The 17,002-nt window shown below is 36.6% G+C and overlaps 1 protein-coding gene across 3 annotated transcripts in view; it reads right to left on the minus strand.

Annotated features, from left to right (window-relative positions):
- ZWILCH (zwilch kinetochore protein) overlaps nt 1-17,002 on the minus strand; it is a 34,863-nt gene that overhangs the window by 2,252 nt on the left and 15,609 nt on the right. For 2 of the 3 annotated variants that reach the window (XM_063090356.1, XM_063090355.1), the window contains exons 9-16: nt 15,823-15,916; nt 15,273-15,322; nt 14,839-14,944; nt 14,035-14,114; nt 11,618-11,774; nt 11,072-11,100; nt 7,483-7,619; nt 3,889-4,001 (exon numbers count right to left, since the gene is read on the minus strand). In XM_063090356.1, the coding sequence (XP_062946426.1) occupies nt 3,889-4,001; nt 7,483-7,619; nt 11,072-11,100; nt 11,618-11,774; nt 14,035-14,114; nt 14,839-14,944; nt 15,273-15,322; nt 15,823-15,916 (766 nt within the window). Of the gene's footprint in view, nt 1-3,888; nt 4,002-5,847; nt 5,944-7,482; nt 7,620-11,071; nt 11,101-11,617; nt 11,775-14,034; nt 14,115-14,838; nt 14,945-15,272; nt 15,323-15,822; nt 15,917-17,002 lie in introns of all 3 variants that reach the window. The other variant, XM_063090354.1, reaches the window with a different exon arrangement.

Raw genomic sequence — 17,002 nt, forward strand, 5'->3', positions numbered from 1 at the left:
TCAGAACTGCTTAACACCCTGCTGACTTTTCTATTATGTATAATGCTGAATTTTGTAATAGCACAATAATCAAGAGGAAGTCTGAATGGCATGTGTCTTCTACGTTAATTAGTTAGAAAAATATCAGTGAGGACCATTCCTTCAGATATTAAATCCTCTTGATGCATTTAAAACATAAAGAAATCAAAATATAAAGCAGACTTTCAAGATTATATATCTTCAATTTAGAAAGCTACAGCTTTATTTTTTGTGTCACATCAAATAGGATTAAACAACTGTCTTTTTTCCGGTATTAACATAAATTTTAGAAAAGAATTTCTACTTGGGATATATAGTCTTAAGGCTAGACCCATCCCCATTTTTCTCCCCCAAAGACTGTTGTATTTCAAAAACAAATGGTCCAATCAACATTTAGATAGGATTATGTCTATTTCCTTGTGGGTCAACATTTTGATTTCCATATTTTCATCATTATCAACAATCATTTATTGAGCACCCACTGGGTGAGCAGCACTCTACTGGACACTGTTTTTCTCCCCCATTAACTCCAAGTCATTATTCTCTCTTCCCATGGCAGCTAAAAGTGCACTTTTAAGTCTCTGCATTTGATGTCAACTGTTTTACTCAAGAGCATTATACCTTTAGCTACTTTGAAAAGCTAGCATTTGACCTAAGTGCTCAGTACAATGGAATTAGAAGTCTAACTTCTTAAATGTATGTGATCTTTGGCAAAAAATACATCATTATTGGGCTTTAATATTTACAATTGGAGCTTTATTTGAATAGCCCATAACTTTTACAAATGAAGTCCTTCAAGAGTAGGTCTTGCTTTGGACCAGAAGTCACTGAATAATTTTTAGACATACACATCAAGACTATATGATGGATATAAAAGGTTATAAAGTTCAAGCCAAAATGGAGTTTGAGTGTGTTTTCAAGCACAGAATTTCACGGATTCACAAGAATTCCTTATTTTCATAAAAGGAGTCACTGGGCCAATTAGCAAATCGTTTTAACTCCAACATTCACAATAACTTTCACTCTTTTTTGAAGCAACCTGTGTCAAAAAGATTCTAAAACACTACAAGGGTACTTCCAAAAGTCTGTGGAAAAACTGAAAAAATAATATGAATCATTCCATAAACTTTTTGAAGTACCCTCATATGTTCAATATATTTTGATAATTCAGCATCATTGGAAAAAGGTGTTTCATCTTGTAAGAATTTCCTCATAACAGGCTTAGCCTTCGTGTAATAAAATTTACTTTAAAATCGAATTTTTCAAAAATACATCATACATATTCATGTCTTTAAAACTTTCTTTTTAATTATAAAAGTAATGTGTTTTCTTCTTAAAAGTAGAAACAACAGATGTAGATAAAATGTTTAAGTTGGTGGTTCTCAACCACAGTTGAACAATGGAATCACCTGGAAAACTTTATAAATTACTGATGTCTTGGCACTACTTATAGATGTTCTGATTTACTGGGTTTTGACATCAGGACTTTAAAAGCTCCCTAGATGATTCTCATGTTCAACCAAAGCTGGGAACCATCCCTGCTGTCACCATTCCGCACCTTGGGGCTAAATTTCAGTTGTATCCTTCCAGCCTTTTTCTGTGCCCCAGTCTCCATGTTTTTGCTACAGTAAACAAACTGCAATTAATAACCCTGTTCATAGATCTATTTACACATTTGGTATAAGTGTGCAATAAATTCCTATTGATGGCATAGCTAGGCCTAAGAATGTGTTCTTTTATAATTCTGGTGGATATTGCCCTCCTCAGAAGCTGTACAACTTTACATTCCAACCTACAATCTGTGAGGCTGATTGCCTGTTGCTCCATACTCTTGCTAGCCCTTTTTGGTGGGGTGAGGAAGGATGGGGAGAGGGGTACTGGACTGTATAGAGATCCGAACCCTTGACCTTGGTGATACCAACACCGCACTCTGACCAACTGAGCTAACCAGCCAGCCCTTTGCAGCACTTTTTGATCTTTGCTAATCTCACAGTTGAAAAAATATCTATATAACATAAATTTGCATTTCTCTTATTACAGGTGGGGTTGAGCCCCTTTTATTTTTAAGATGACATTTGAATTTCCTTCTTGGTAAGCTGTTTATATTATTTGCCCATTTTTCCATTGAGTTATTAGTATTTTTCTAACTGATTTGAAAGTTCTTTATATACTAGAGAATGTAGCCCCTTTTTTGAACATGAGCTGCAAATTTCTTTTCCTAGTTTATCATTTGTCTGTTGTTTTGCCTTTGGTATTTTTTTTTTTTTTTTTTAAGATGACTGGTAAGGGGATCTTAACCCTTGACTTGGTGTTGTCAGCACCATGCTCACCCAGTGAGCTAACTGGCCATCCCTATATAGGGATCCAAACCCCTGGCCTTGGTGTTATCAGAACCACCCTCTCCCAAGTGAGCCACGGGCTGGCCCTGCCTTTGGTATTTTTTGCCATGCCATAATTTTTCTATTTTTATATAGTTGACTTTCAATCTTGTACAGCTTCCAGGTTTTACACCACACAGAAAAGACATAGCATGATTTTAACTGATGGCTCTCAGGAAAATTCTTTCAGGTTCTTTAGGACTTTTGCAGTTCAGATATATGAACAGAGCCTCTACTTGACAGAAGTTTCCATTATGACTGAATCAAAGTATACGCTGGTATTTCAAAAAGTTCATGGAAAATAGAATTGAAAGATAATATGACTCTTTCCATGAACTTCTTAAAATGCCCTCATATTTGGGGGGGAAGAATAAACATTTTCTGGAAACAATTTTGCAAGGAAGGCATCAATCAGTAAAATAGAATTATTTGTATTTCCACAAGTGGTTGATCATAGGTCTTTGAAATCTTACATTCTTTGAAAACTATCAGATCTATTTTCACATAATTCTTGAAATATTTGGATGTAGCCATTTAAGACCTATATGAACAAAAGACAACGGCACCATACAGTCCATGTGCATGAAGATAAGAGTTTTATTTATTTATTTATTTATTATAAGATGACTGGTAAGGGGATCTTAACCGTTGACTTGGTGTTGTCAGCACCACGCTCTCCCAAGTGAGCTAACCAGCCATCCCTATATGGGATCCGAACCCATGGCCTTGGTGTTATCAGCACACTACTCCCCCAAGTGAGCCACGGGCCGGCCCCTAAGATAAGAGTTTTATAGGTATTTACTGAAGGAGGACAACTTGGTGGGCTAGCTAATCATATGAAAGGCTAAAAGACATTCTCTCACTAACAGGGACCATCTTTGATAGATTACTAGAAATCTTAACCCTTATTCCAGCTGCGGAGAAGATACTAGGGCAGAAATATCATCACAGTTTTAAACGGTGCACAAAAGCATGAAGTATAACCTGGCATTTCCATCTTATAACCTATTTTTACTCTTGTCCTATTCCTTAACCTCTTTTAATAAAAGTTCCCCTATTCACGATAAAGAGGAAAATCACTCTTTTGTGATTATTATACACAGAATTTTTCTGGGCATTATATTTGCACAAAAATGATAGATTTTTTTAAAGAATAAGTATGTTTTACACCTTGGGTTCATGAAAATTATTTATTTATTTATTTATTTTTATTTTATTTTTTTTTTTAAAGATGACCGGTAAGAGGATCTTAACCCTTGACTTGGTGTTGTCAGCACCATGCTCACCCAATGAGCTAACCGGCCATCCCTATATGGGATCCGAACCCGTGGCCTTGGTGTTATCAGCACCGCACTCTCCCGAGTGAGCCACGGGCCGGCCCCTCATGAAAATTATTTAAAACTGGGCACAAAAGCTATAACATAATCCCAGTAAGATTTAGTTTATTTTCTAATGGAATAATCTATCTGAATAGATTACAAACCATCTTTACCAGGTTTGTGAAAATTCAGATGGTCTACAGGTGAGCTGTCACTCAGTTGCCAAACTGTCTTAACCTTCTTTTGTCCACTATTTATTTCCACTCTCCATTTCTGTGGCTTCTCACTAAGGAAAGAAAAAAATAATTAAAGAAATAAATTTTTAAAACAGCTATTTCTTTCCTTCCTTCTGTAGCCATTTAGTAAAGTCCTTATGTGATAAGCACTGAGGAAGATGAGATAAACAGGTCACAATTCCTGCCCTCAAGAAGTACAGTCAAGAGAGGGAGAGAAACAAGGATACAAATAACAATTCAATGGGGGGGGAAGCTATATATATATATATATATATATATAAAATAGAGAAATACTGAATGTGTTACAGGATAATAGAAGACAAGAATCTAAGACAGATTGGGGACTGTAGAGTTGGAAAAGAATCCTCAGAGATTATGGTGTTTGAGCTGAATATTAAACAACAAATAGTGAGGTAAGCAAATAAGGTCCAGGACAAAGGAACAACATGTGCACAGGCATTGAGGGGGAAGAGTGTGGAGCGTCTGAAGAAGTGCAATAACACAGTGTCTCTGACAAAAGGGAAGTGGGATGACTTGGTGGCACACATGCCAGAAAGGCATGGCCAGGCACAGAAGACCTCAGAGACCATGCTAAAACACGGGGGCATGGCCCTAATGATAAAAGGGAGCCATTTCAACAGAAGGGAGTCATGGTGGGATATTAGTTTTAGGAAGATCCCTTTGGCAGTGACACAGAAAAGGAAGACAATGGAGGCAGAGAGAGCAGTTAAGAAAAAGGCTTTACCATAGACCAGGTATGAAATGATGCAGATGGGAAATAAAGTAATGATGATGTGAAGAAGAGGATGAGGTTTTCGGCTTCGGAGTTTGAATTACTACTTCAATAAATTGGGAATTCACATCTAATAGGCATTTAGAAATGTGGTCTGAAGCTCAGGAGAAGCTGGAGATACGGGTTATGAATTACCATTAGTCCACAAGAATTGAAGCCTGGAGTATGAATGTTATATCACCCAGGGAAGACAGAAAGTAAGAAGAAAAGAGGGCAGAGGGTGGAGCTCTGGTGTAAACTCACATACAAGAAGCAGGCAGAGGAAGAACTTGAAAAGAGATCTATTCTCAGTCTTGGAGCGGGGCCAGAGAGGTAGAATTAAAATTAACACAGAACGCTATGTCACAGAAACTAAGGAGATGGGTTCAAGAAAGCAATAGTGCTAAATACCAAACCACCTTCTAAGTGATTATTGAAGCAGAAAGAATTGGTGGGCCAGCTAATTACCCAAGGGGCTAAAAACCTTTCTTTTAACTGAGAAGTGTTCACTGGATTTGGCAATTACAAGACTACTGATGACCTTTGCCAGAGCAGTTTCAGGAACAGTGATGGGGATGGTTACGAAGTAACTAAATAGAGGAAGGGTATAAACAGAGTAGCTGTAGTCTGAGAGAAGTTTCAAGTATGTTATATGCTGAGGGAAGACTCAGGGAAGACTCAGGGGAGACTCAGGGGAGACTCAGGGGAGACTATCATTGGAGGCACTCTCATCCTAGCCTCACAGTTCCCTACTTCCCCTAATCCCAAACCCTTCTCTCACTCCCACAGCTATACCCTTGACCTTGCTGTCATTACCCTGCTCATTTTCCCCCCAATCTGTCATTTCCTTTCTGGCCATACTTTCAAATCTATTCTCTGAAGGAATTACAAATGGAGAGAAAAATGAAAAACTGGATGCCAACAGTCTACAGAGAGTAGACACAAGGCCCGGGAGAAAGAAGGGGGAGAACTCCATCAGACTATGGTAAGAGAGCGGGACAAAAATGATTAAGGTTTCAAAGCTAAAGCAATTCTGGGTCACGAGGTCCCCAGAGAACATGAACACCGAGTTGCCTATAATTATAGCAAAACTTAAAGTATAATTTAATTATTAAATTGCTTACCTTTGATATAAGTTTTTTATAGCAGTTGATCTGACTGGCAGCTGAAAAATGTGTTGCTCGTCAAGAGGATTTTGTTTATAATATTTTATGCAGGATCTAAAAAGAGATTGAACCTCTTTTGGAAAAAAAGAGCCATTTGATATAAAGGCTTTCTGATAGTCTGAAGCTCATAAGAAAAACATTTTACTGAGTACCACTGTTTTAGTCCATTTTGTGTTGCTATAACAGAATACCTGAGACTGGGTGATTTATAAAAAACTGAGGTTTATTTGGCTTACAATTCTGGGACAGCTGCATCTGATGCGGGCCTCAGGCTGCTTGTACTCATGGCATAAAACGGCAGGCAGCCGGCAGGTACAAGCAGATCACAGGCGAGAGGAAGCAAGAGAGAGACAGAGAGGAGGTGCCAGGATCCTATAAACAACAAGCTCTCGCAGGAACTAAAGAGCAAGAACTCACTCATTAATCCCTCCTCCCCCAGGGAGAGCATTAATCCATTCATGAGGGATCCACCCCCATGACTCAATCAAGTTTCCAACACTGCCACATTGAAGATCAAATTTCCACATGAGTTTTGGAGGAGACAACACTTCCAAACTCCATCAACCACTAACTATAACATCAACAATACTTTCATAGCCACAAAAGTACACAAACATACAAAACAGCTTACATTTTTTCCTTTGAAAGGAAATCTCACTCAGTTGCTAAAAATTAATAGTAGACATGTTTCTCATAAATATAAAATATATTTGAGCTTAAATAAAGGCTTACATGGGGAGAAAGAGATATCAGAAAGAAAAACAAAGAGAGGGAGAAGAGGTTTATAAGACACTGCCTCCATGGTTTTCAGAGTCCAGGGAATTAAAGACTTAACTCATTTATACTACTAATCTTTAATGAACAGAAAAATCTTTGAGATTCTATAAACAATAACAATTTCAAACTTTACCCTTTACAACTGAGGCAAATTCTAATTTTGGAAAAGGCAATGGTACATTTCCTTCCATAGGGAAAAGAAACCTAGTCCTTCCACTGGACAGTTCATTTATTTCCAGTATGAGGCCTGACATACCATAAGACACCAGCAATTCATGCAAATAGATTACTCCAAAGTGTCTTTACCCAAACTAATCAGAATCTCTAATTACAGCAATATCTAAAATTACAGCAATGCTATTGACAGAGATCTAGTAATACTATTTGATTCCATTAAGCTATCCTATAGACGGTTGGCAATGATTAGTTTGACCCAAATTTACAGGGATGCGGAGAAGGAACTAATATCTGTTAAGCATCTATTAAGTATCAGTTACTTTACACATATTATATTACATCATTTAATCTTTACAACAAACACATGTGGTTGGTTGTTAGATCCTTTTTATAGATGAGAAAACAAGATTCAGTGACAGGAAATCTCTTAAGTTAGGAAGTAATAGAGCCAGTGTCAAATCTGATTCCTTTGGAATCCAGTCCCTTTCCTCCTATGACATTGACTTAGAACTATGCTACCATGGAGACAGGGTGAATAGGTTCTATCCTAACTGGTAATAAAAACTGTACACATTCTGGTTGCAACTATTTCAGAAGAGAATATATTTCTACATAAGTAAACAATACAAAAATACTTACTGTGTTAAAGAAAAGAGGAGTTCATGTTGAGATTTGATGAAAGGCATGCAACTCACTAATATTTCTAGAATATGGTGGAGTTTTTGAACACGATAAACCTGTTGTTGTATATCTACTGATGGAGAAATGAAGTATTCCTGGAATAAAAAAAGTATAAACAAAATAGGGAATTAAAGAACAAGTATATTCCTTGGAAAGACTATAGCTATGCTTGCTAAACCTAAGTATGGATGCTTGATAATAGGGAGAAGAAAAAAAAAAAGACTGAAGGCAGCTAGATAGAATTTGCCACCTTTCAATATCATTCTTCAGACTAAACTATAAGTAAAGTCTTCACTAAGAATGCTCTAAGCAGGCCATTACACATATTCTGTGGTAAAGGCAAATCACAGAACTGCTTCACCAAGGGGGCCCAAGTGGGTAACCAATACCACCCACCAACTCTCCAAGTGGAATGAATGGCAGATCCACAAGACAATTCTTAACCTCAGTATACTTACTAAGTTGATGGAAGTGACCACCTCTAAAAATAGATAGTAAACCTGAAGTACTGAGAAATTCAGCAAGTATACTGACACACTTCCACTCTCATATACCATATTACTGGTAAATTGGTACAGCCCTTTGGAAAAAAAATTGGCAATGTACATCAAGCATCATAAAATGCTCAGACCTTCTAATCCCATTTCTGAGAATCCATCTTAAGAAAATAATCCTTGGTAAATACGGTAGGTGGGATTTTACAATGGCCCCCAAGACTTCCATTCCCTGGAGTATACACTTTGTATAATCTCTTCTCCTTGAGTGAGGCCACAATCTGTAAACATTATGGTATGTCACTTTCATGATTAGGTTACTAATTGATTGACTTTGAGTTAATCAAAAGGGGAATTATCCCTGGTCATTATTATGACCTGATCAGGTGAGCCTTTTCGAAAACAGCAAAGTGTTAGAGATGCTCTTCTGCTCACTTTGAAGAAACAAACGGCCATGTTGTGGTGAGGGCCACATGGCAAGGACCAAGAGCAACCTCTAGGACCCAAGATTGTTCCTGGGCCCATAGACAGCCAAAAAACGGGGACCTTAGTCATAGGCATGCAAGGAAATGAACTGACAACAAATGAGGGAACTTGGAAGTGGATCTTTCCCTAGTCAAGCCTCCAGATGAGTACACAGCTGGCTGACACCTTGATTTCAGCCTTGTGAAAGAAACTGTGAGCAGAGGACCCAATTAAAACTCACCCAACTCCTGATGCCTGGAAACTGTGAGATAATAAATTTGTGTTTGCTTAAGCTTCCAAGTTTCTGATCATTTATTATGCAGCAACAGAAAACTAGTACAGTAAGGGAAAATTTATGATTATCTCTTACTTAACTGTGGGTAATAGCAAGGGGTAGGAGAGATCTATGGATAATCCTAAATTATAGTTTAAAGGAAGCTAGGCAAAATGTGATAAAATTAATTTAATGCAAATTCATTTATAATTAGATCCAAAATACAGAAACATATTTATTGTCTTACAAAGGTTATTTTAAAATACAAAAACAATACAAGTAGGAAAACAGGCATGATCCCAGAAATGTAGTGCCCCAACCCAGGCCCCACTCACCGTGGGCTACAGACTATGCATTTCCTGCACCTTCCACCCATATTCCCAGTGGTCCCAATTTAGCTCTGGAAGGGGTGCACCCAGGATCTTCTTTCCACAAAGGAACACACTCAGATTACCTTTCCCTTTTGACTCTCTCCTGCCCATGCTATAACCTAGGCTGGTCCACCTCTGCCTGCCCACAAGACTCTGCACAAAGAAGAGGTACAGAGCCTGAGATTACTGATTACGTGGAGGCAGTATATCCTAGCAAGGGCTTCTCAGGATGTGAGGCAGAAAATGGCTTCCAAAGATGTCCATGTCCTAAACCCAGACCTGTGAATATGATACCACTTATGGCAAAAGGGAATTAAGGTGGTTAATCATTTGGCCTTAAACAGGGAGTATCCCGGATTATGCAGATGAGCCCAATTTAACCATACAAGCTCTTAAAACCAGATCAGAGGCAGAAAGTGAATCAAAGAAATGCTATATGAGAAGAACCTGACCTGCCATTGCTGGCTTTGATGACGGAGAAAGGGGGCCACAAACCAAGGAATGGGGTGGCCTCTGGATGTTGAAAACAACCCCAGTTTATAGCCAGGAAGAAAACAGGACCTCAGTCCTACAACTGCAGAGAACTGAATGCCAACAGCCTGAATAAGCAGGAAATGGATTTTCCCCTACCGCCTTCAGTTAAAAACACAGCTGCCAATACCTTGATTTTAGCCTGATGAGACCCATACTGGATACTGGACTTCTGAACTACAGAACTGTAAAATAATAAACCTGTGTTGTCTTAAGCCATTTACAACACACAGAATACAATTCTTACACAAAACACAACAAAGCTAAGTGTGTGGTAATTTATTATGGCAGTAATAGAAAACTAATATACCTGCAAACCACCTGTATCAGAAAACTTAAAGTAGGAGCCGGCTTGTTTAAAAAGACATATTCCTGAACCCTAGATCTACTGAGCCACTCGCACCCAGGAATTAGCATCTTAACAAGCCTTCTAAGAGATTCTCAAAATTTAAGGACTACTGTGTCAAAAACCTGCTTGGAATCAAACCATATTTTTAAAAAAATAGGCATATGAAATGACTTGAGAGGAATTCATAAAAACATGAGTACTCACATTTGGGTGATGAGATTATGGGCATATTTACCGTTTATTCTAACTTTCAAAAATGTTATTACTTTCCTAACTTTTAAAAAATGTTATAAAGTGACAAATTATTCCTCTCTAGTCCCTCCACTATCTCATGTGTGTGTGTGTATATATACACACACACACACACAGAATACAAACATACATTTTTTGCTAGCGCATGTTTCCACTAAAATATATACCTTTAATAAAATGTTTAAAATTTTGACAACAAAAACTAAACCTTAAAAGAATCCAGATGAATCCTACTTTTACACAATAGACACAGCTACAGTTTTTTTATCTTATATTTTTATAAGAGACAAATGTCAAACAAGTTCATACTATAAATTCACTTTCAAAAGGATCTTCCAGTGAATGTCAAGGGTCAGTACAGATGCTGTTTAATCTCCTAAAGTTTCTGAATCAGTAGATTAGGAAAATACAACAAAGCTCATAATGATGACCCTGAAACTATTAAAGAACATCATAAATTCTTTGGAAAATCCTTCAAGTGTAATATAAATGGGACAAGAGAATATAAAATAAACATTCCTTTATTCTGTCAAGAAAGGCATTACCTAACAATCATTCTAGATGAGATTTGTGATAGTACATTGGCTTGAGCAGGATACAACTACATATCAGCATCACATATTTACAGAGAGAGAGATATGACAGTAAATGGATTGCTTTTTTGTCTGTCTTACTAGGAAGTAATAATTAAGGGCACTGACTATCTTACTCCTGTTTCCTAGGACCTAGGACAGAGGCTAGCATACTATAGGCACTTATTCAGAATGACTGAAAAAAGAAAAAGCAATTTTAGAAGAAAAAAAAAACTCACCAAATGATTCAAAGATGCAAGTTCCTGACCTATTAAGAAAAACCACACATATGCAAATAAACTTTATGCATTGTCTACTACACGTTAAAGAAATTAGGTAATATTTTTCATAGTTCATATATGAAAGAGATGGTTAAGACAAATAGCTCCTAACAAAAAAAGCCAATTCAGGTATATTACACTATAAATATGTACTAGTACTTATTGTAAAAATGATCACAACTTGTCCCTAATAAAAACAACCAAGTATTGAGTATTAAAACAGCATCTCATAAAAGGGTTTTTTATTTATAACACTAACTTTATAGAATCTCAAATGTTTGAACTAAATACAAGCAAACAAAAACAATAGCCATATTTAATTTAATATCTTTATCAAAGGAGAAACTAAGGCTGAGAAAAGGAAAATGCTTGTCTCGCAGTGAACCAGGTACAAAGCCAGGACTATAAATGACTAAGGGCAAGTAGAAAGACAAAATCTGAGAATACCTACAGCTGGTAACTGTGACATATTTTTTAATTTTTTGAGCTGGGAAATGGACTTACCTATGAAAAAACTGATATAATCTTTCTTAAGTTTGTCCAAACCAATTTCCAAAAGCATTTGAACTGGAATACTCCCACTGAGAGAAACTGTGTCCATGGTTCCATGATAAGACTGATAAATGAGCTTACTTAGGAAACTATTACTCCCACTATGGAGCTAGAAATCAAGAAAATTTTATAAAACCATAAGTAAAAACATAAAAAATCCAATAAGCAAAAGAGAAGCAAATTGCATTAGCTACAAGCTAAAAATCATAAGCTTGTATTTTTAGTCTCCTGACACTATAAATTGCTTGAATAGAAGCCCCCAAGTTACATACATGTCAGTTTCTAAAATGCAATTCCTACTTCATTTGTTAAGTCTAAAGCAATTGAGAAGGGTTTAAACATCCCTAGATACGATGTCACCAAAGAGAAGTCAGAATTGATACTCTGAAGCTTTATGACTAGAAATTATTTTCTCTTCCTGGCTGATTTAAGAGCTATTGGACATCTTTTCCAAAACTGAACATCTTCATCTACACCAAAAATCTGCTGCTGCAGGAAAAAAATACCCTCCCTCAATAGTCCATGCATATCGTAAAGAACTCTTTACTAACTACAATATCCAACATACTAATATAATTTGCAAATTAAAAAGAGCTGTGAACTTTTCCTACTACTTTCTATTATCTTTAACTTTCATCATTATCTTTTGTATTATCCTTTTTTTAATAACTAATTTCACTTCATCTGCACTCATTGTACGTGGCACAATTATACTTGGAAACATCTCACAAACAGAAACTCTCAAGAGAAAAATTCAGTACCCAACACTAAAATGCCTAGAATCACTAATGTCCAATTAGGCAGAGCTGGCATGCCTTTGCTCTGAAGCGTACCTTTGTTCATACCTATGAAAGTTTCTAACTTTTTAAAAATTAATAGATTATTTATTTATTATTAGCATATTCATTATCACAAATCATAATTATTCTTTATGCCCCTTACCCGAGCAATCCCACCCCAATCCCTCTCTCTTCCCCCACCTCTCTAGTATCCTTAGGTATATTCTCTCTTTCTGAAAGTTCTATTTTTTTTTTTTTTTTAAATAAAGGTGACTGGTAAGGGGATCTTAACCCTTGGCTTGGTGTTGTCAGCACCACGCTCAGCCAGTGAGTGAACCGGCCATCCCTATATAGGATCTCAACCCACGGCCTTGGTGTTATCAGCCTCACACTCTCCCGAGTGAGCCACAGGCTGGCCCTTGAAAGTTCTATTTTTAAGACCAGTTGTCTAAAAGTTTCTAACTTTCATAGTCACGAATTGGCAGCCACATTATTTAAAATAATTTCTATTAAATGAGGAATCTTTTCATTTCTGATTTTTTACATAACTTTTTTTATTATAAAAGTAGCACAAATTCATTATGGAAAATTTGTAAAGCACAGAAATGTATAATGCAGTTGGAAAAGGTCATTGGTAACCCTTTCTATAGCAGAGGTGACTGCTGTTAAGAATTTAACATATTTGTTTCCAGATTTTTCTCTCCAAAATTTACTTTTTTTTTTTAAAGATGACCAGTCAGGGGATCTTAACCCTTAACTTGGTGTTGTCAGCACCACACTCTCCAAAGTGAGCTAACCGGCCATCCCTATATAGGGATCCGAACCCGTGGTCTTGGTGTTATCAGCACTACACTCTCCCGAGTGAGCCACGGGCTGGCCCTAAAAATTTACATTTTTATACAATTGAGTATATCCCTTTCTTTTTACTGAACATTGTAAGCATTTCTCCATCATTTGTAAGCATCATTTTTTAGCAACTGTCACATGTGCCAGCATGTGGCTATATCATTATTTACTTGGCCATTCCATTAATAAGGGAAACTTAGGTCATTTACAATTCTTTGCTACCATAAATGAGGCTGTGATGACTATTCTGATACATAAAATCTTGATACATATTTCTGTGTATGAGCTTAGGGTGAATCTTACAAAAGAACTATTGGTTCAAAGGGAATGACACATCTTGAAGATCTCAATACATTATCAAAATTATTTTTTAGAAAGAGTATCCCAATTTGTAGTCTCATAAGTAGTACATGAGAATACTCATTCATAGCAAAAGTTGAATATGACAGCATCAGCAGCTTATACATACTGAGCACGTAACTATGAGCTAGGCACTAGGTGCTTTATATGAATTAAATTAGTTAATCCTGAAACAACACAATGAGGTAAGTACTATTCCTACCTCTGCTTTACAGATAAGGACACCAGGGGGCACAGAAAAAGTAAAGGAACCTATTGAACTTTACACAGCTAGAGAGTAGCAGAACTGGAACTGAAACACAGGCAGTCTGCTCTAGATCCCATGTCCTTAACCATCATGCTGTGCTGCTGAGAAAACAGTCTAACACAAACTGTTAAACTTACCCATGGCTGTATATCACCACGTTGTAGACTCTGAATGATCAATGTGAAACATTTCACCAAGTCTTGATATGAAATCACACCTTGGAAAACAAGTCAGTCTAACATTATTTTCATGGTATTTCTGCAGATCAAATACATCATTAATCTTAAGAATAACAAATGAAATAGAAGGCAAGAATCTGTACTTTATCAATGGGGGAAGGGGAAAGAAAATAAAGGAGGAAAAAAGATTTAATGTATTTCTAAAAAAAGAAATCAAACTCAGATTGCCAAAAAATAACACATTTATTAAAATATTAAGGAATATCTTTTCCTTTTTCTTTTTATTTTTTTTAATTTAAAAAAATTTTTTTGAAGATGACTGGTAAGGGGATTTTAACCCTTGACTTGGTGTTGTCAGCACCACGCTCTCCCAAGTGAGCTAACTGGCCACCCCTACATAGGGATCTGAACCTGTGGCCTTGGTGTTATTAGCACCATGCTCTCCCAAGTGAGCCACAGGCCGGCCCTCCTTTTTCTATTAATTATAATTTTACTAAGGTATATGTTTTGGTTCATATAAACATAGCATTAAAACTACCTAAGCTTTTTACTTAAAAGGCAGGAGAAAAGAACAGATTCAATGAATTGCCTTGTCTCAGTACAATTCTTAAGCAGAACGTGCCAATGCATTAGAAACAGGGTGGATAAAACAGGAACTAGACTTCCAGACAAGACTAGTAGTACACACTGTATTATTTCCAAAACACTTAAAAATAAACCTAAGAAATAACATGAAAAACTTTAACCATGATGGACACCTACTACTGCTCATTTTGCACCACAATTGCTCAGCAAAATCAAGATCACCCCGTACTATGAAACGACACTCAATGGACCTATCAACTGCAGCAGCATCGTGCTTCACCGTCTGAAAAAGAAGTAAGCTTAAATATACTATGCAATAGCATTTTACAATGTATTAATATATTCATTTCTACTTCTCTGCAATTGAACAACTATTAATACATATGTATTAGTTCTCTTCAAAAACATTTATCAGAAAAAAACAAAACAGAACATTTATCGGTTCTTAAGAAAAATAACCACCAGTGTTGACATTAAAGACCAACAAAAACTATCCCCAAAACCTGCTTTTTTACCAGATCCATTTGAGATGGTAAATATGAAAGATAACAGTACAACCAAATTTCACAAGCTATCTCAATGTACATTTTTAACTGATAATAATCACTTACTTCTGTGTCTTTTTTTGTAGAATCACCAAATCCATCCAGCTTATTTAAGTCTAGAAAGTGGCAAAAGTGTTAACTCGATTTTATTTTTCCGCTTTTCAAATTATTTCCATCCTAATTCTATTTTCAAACGGTAAATGGGGATAGCAGAAGTATAACTGGAGATATGAGCAAATTAATAAACTCTCCAGTGGAGATAATAATAGATGCCCATCAGGCAGGGGTTCAAGGGAGCCCCTGACATACAACATCAGGCACATTGTAGGTACTCAAAGGTTACTGTGCCATTCTTCTTTTCCTACAATCTCAATTATGGTGATGTGATATAAACTTTAAATTAAATTACATTCGGTTTTAGAATTACTTAGATCTTTACCATCAGCACTTCAGAACAAAAGCTGTCCCCTGACCATAACAGACCTCATAGCTTTATATATATCTCAACCAAAAAGAATATCAAGTAAAGAGACAACTTATATTTAAATATAGAAAGTACAAATTCTCAATTAAGAAAAACAAACATTATACAAGTGTGAGTTAGGAAAACAAACACCATTCAAATATTCTTGTACAAGTTCAACAGCAGATTTTGCTTCCAGAGGCTCCGGCCATTCAGTTACACCAGTCCTCAAACCATCAGCCAAAACCTATGGGAGATTTTAAAAACCCAAAAACTTGTTAGCAGAAAACATAGTTTAATCAATAAGGATGTATTTAACGATAATATTAATTGCCATAACATTTCTTGAGTGTTTATCACATGCCAGGCACTGTTGAAGTGCTTTACATATAGTATGCTATTTAATCCTAACAAAATTCTATGAAGTAGATATTACTATTAATTCCCATTTTGTTGAAGCTAAGAGAAGTTAACACAGTTAGTAACTGACAGTGTCAGGATATACATTCAGTGATTTGATTTCAAAGATGGTGTTCTGAACTATGATGCCATGTGCATAAATGCTAAGAGGATTCAAGACTGATGACACTGGGCCAGCTCTGAAAATGCTTGTAATTTTGGCTAAGAAGGACAGATAATACAGATGAAATAATCAGGGAATGACAATGTGAAATTGAATGGAAGTTTATATAAAAATAATATAAATGTGTATGCACATACGTACACTACCTAAACAGAAGTAAGGAAAAGCAGTCAACACACGCTGGAGTAGCCAGGGAAACGATGTAAAACTTCAGTTGCGATCAAATGTGGGAACCACCAGTTATAGAGCAGGGAAGGAGCAAGACATAAGAGCAGGTAGGGAGCAAGAAACAAGATAAAGAGGGTGGAATGATTCCAACCAGAGTGAAGAAAACACTTAGGGGATGGTAGGAAATAAGTTACAAGAAATGGGGCTAGACAATAAAGGGAGCTTAAAATTTAAAAAGATGTACTTCATATAGGAGACAACAGCCACTGTTGATTTGGGGGGCAGGAAAATGACATGATCAAGTAATTAAGAATTCCTCTGTCAGAAATAGCCAGGATGGATTCCAAGGGAAAGAAAAAGCACAATGTTTCTCAATGGAAGTGATATCATCCTCCATCCCCAGAGGGTCTTTGGAAAAATATGAAGATAATTTTTGTCACAATGACTGGAGGTACAGGAGCACTTCAGGCATTTAGTTTGATGTGGGGCAGGAATGCTAAACATCTTGCTATGTGTACAATGGTCCCAAAACACAAAGAATGGTCCCATCCAAATGCCAAATGCCCCTGTTGAGAAACAATG

Source organism: Cynocephalus volans, chromosome 3 (assembly GCF_027409185.1).
Source record: "Cynocephalus volans isolate mCynVol1 chromosome 3, mCynVol1.pri, whole genome shotgun sequence".
Taxonomy (NCBI): Eukaryota; Metazoa; Chordata; class Mammalia; order Dermoptera; family Cynocephalidae; genus Cynocephalus; species Cynocephalus volans.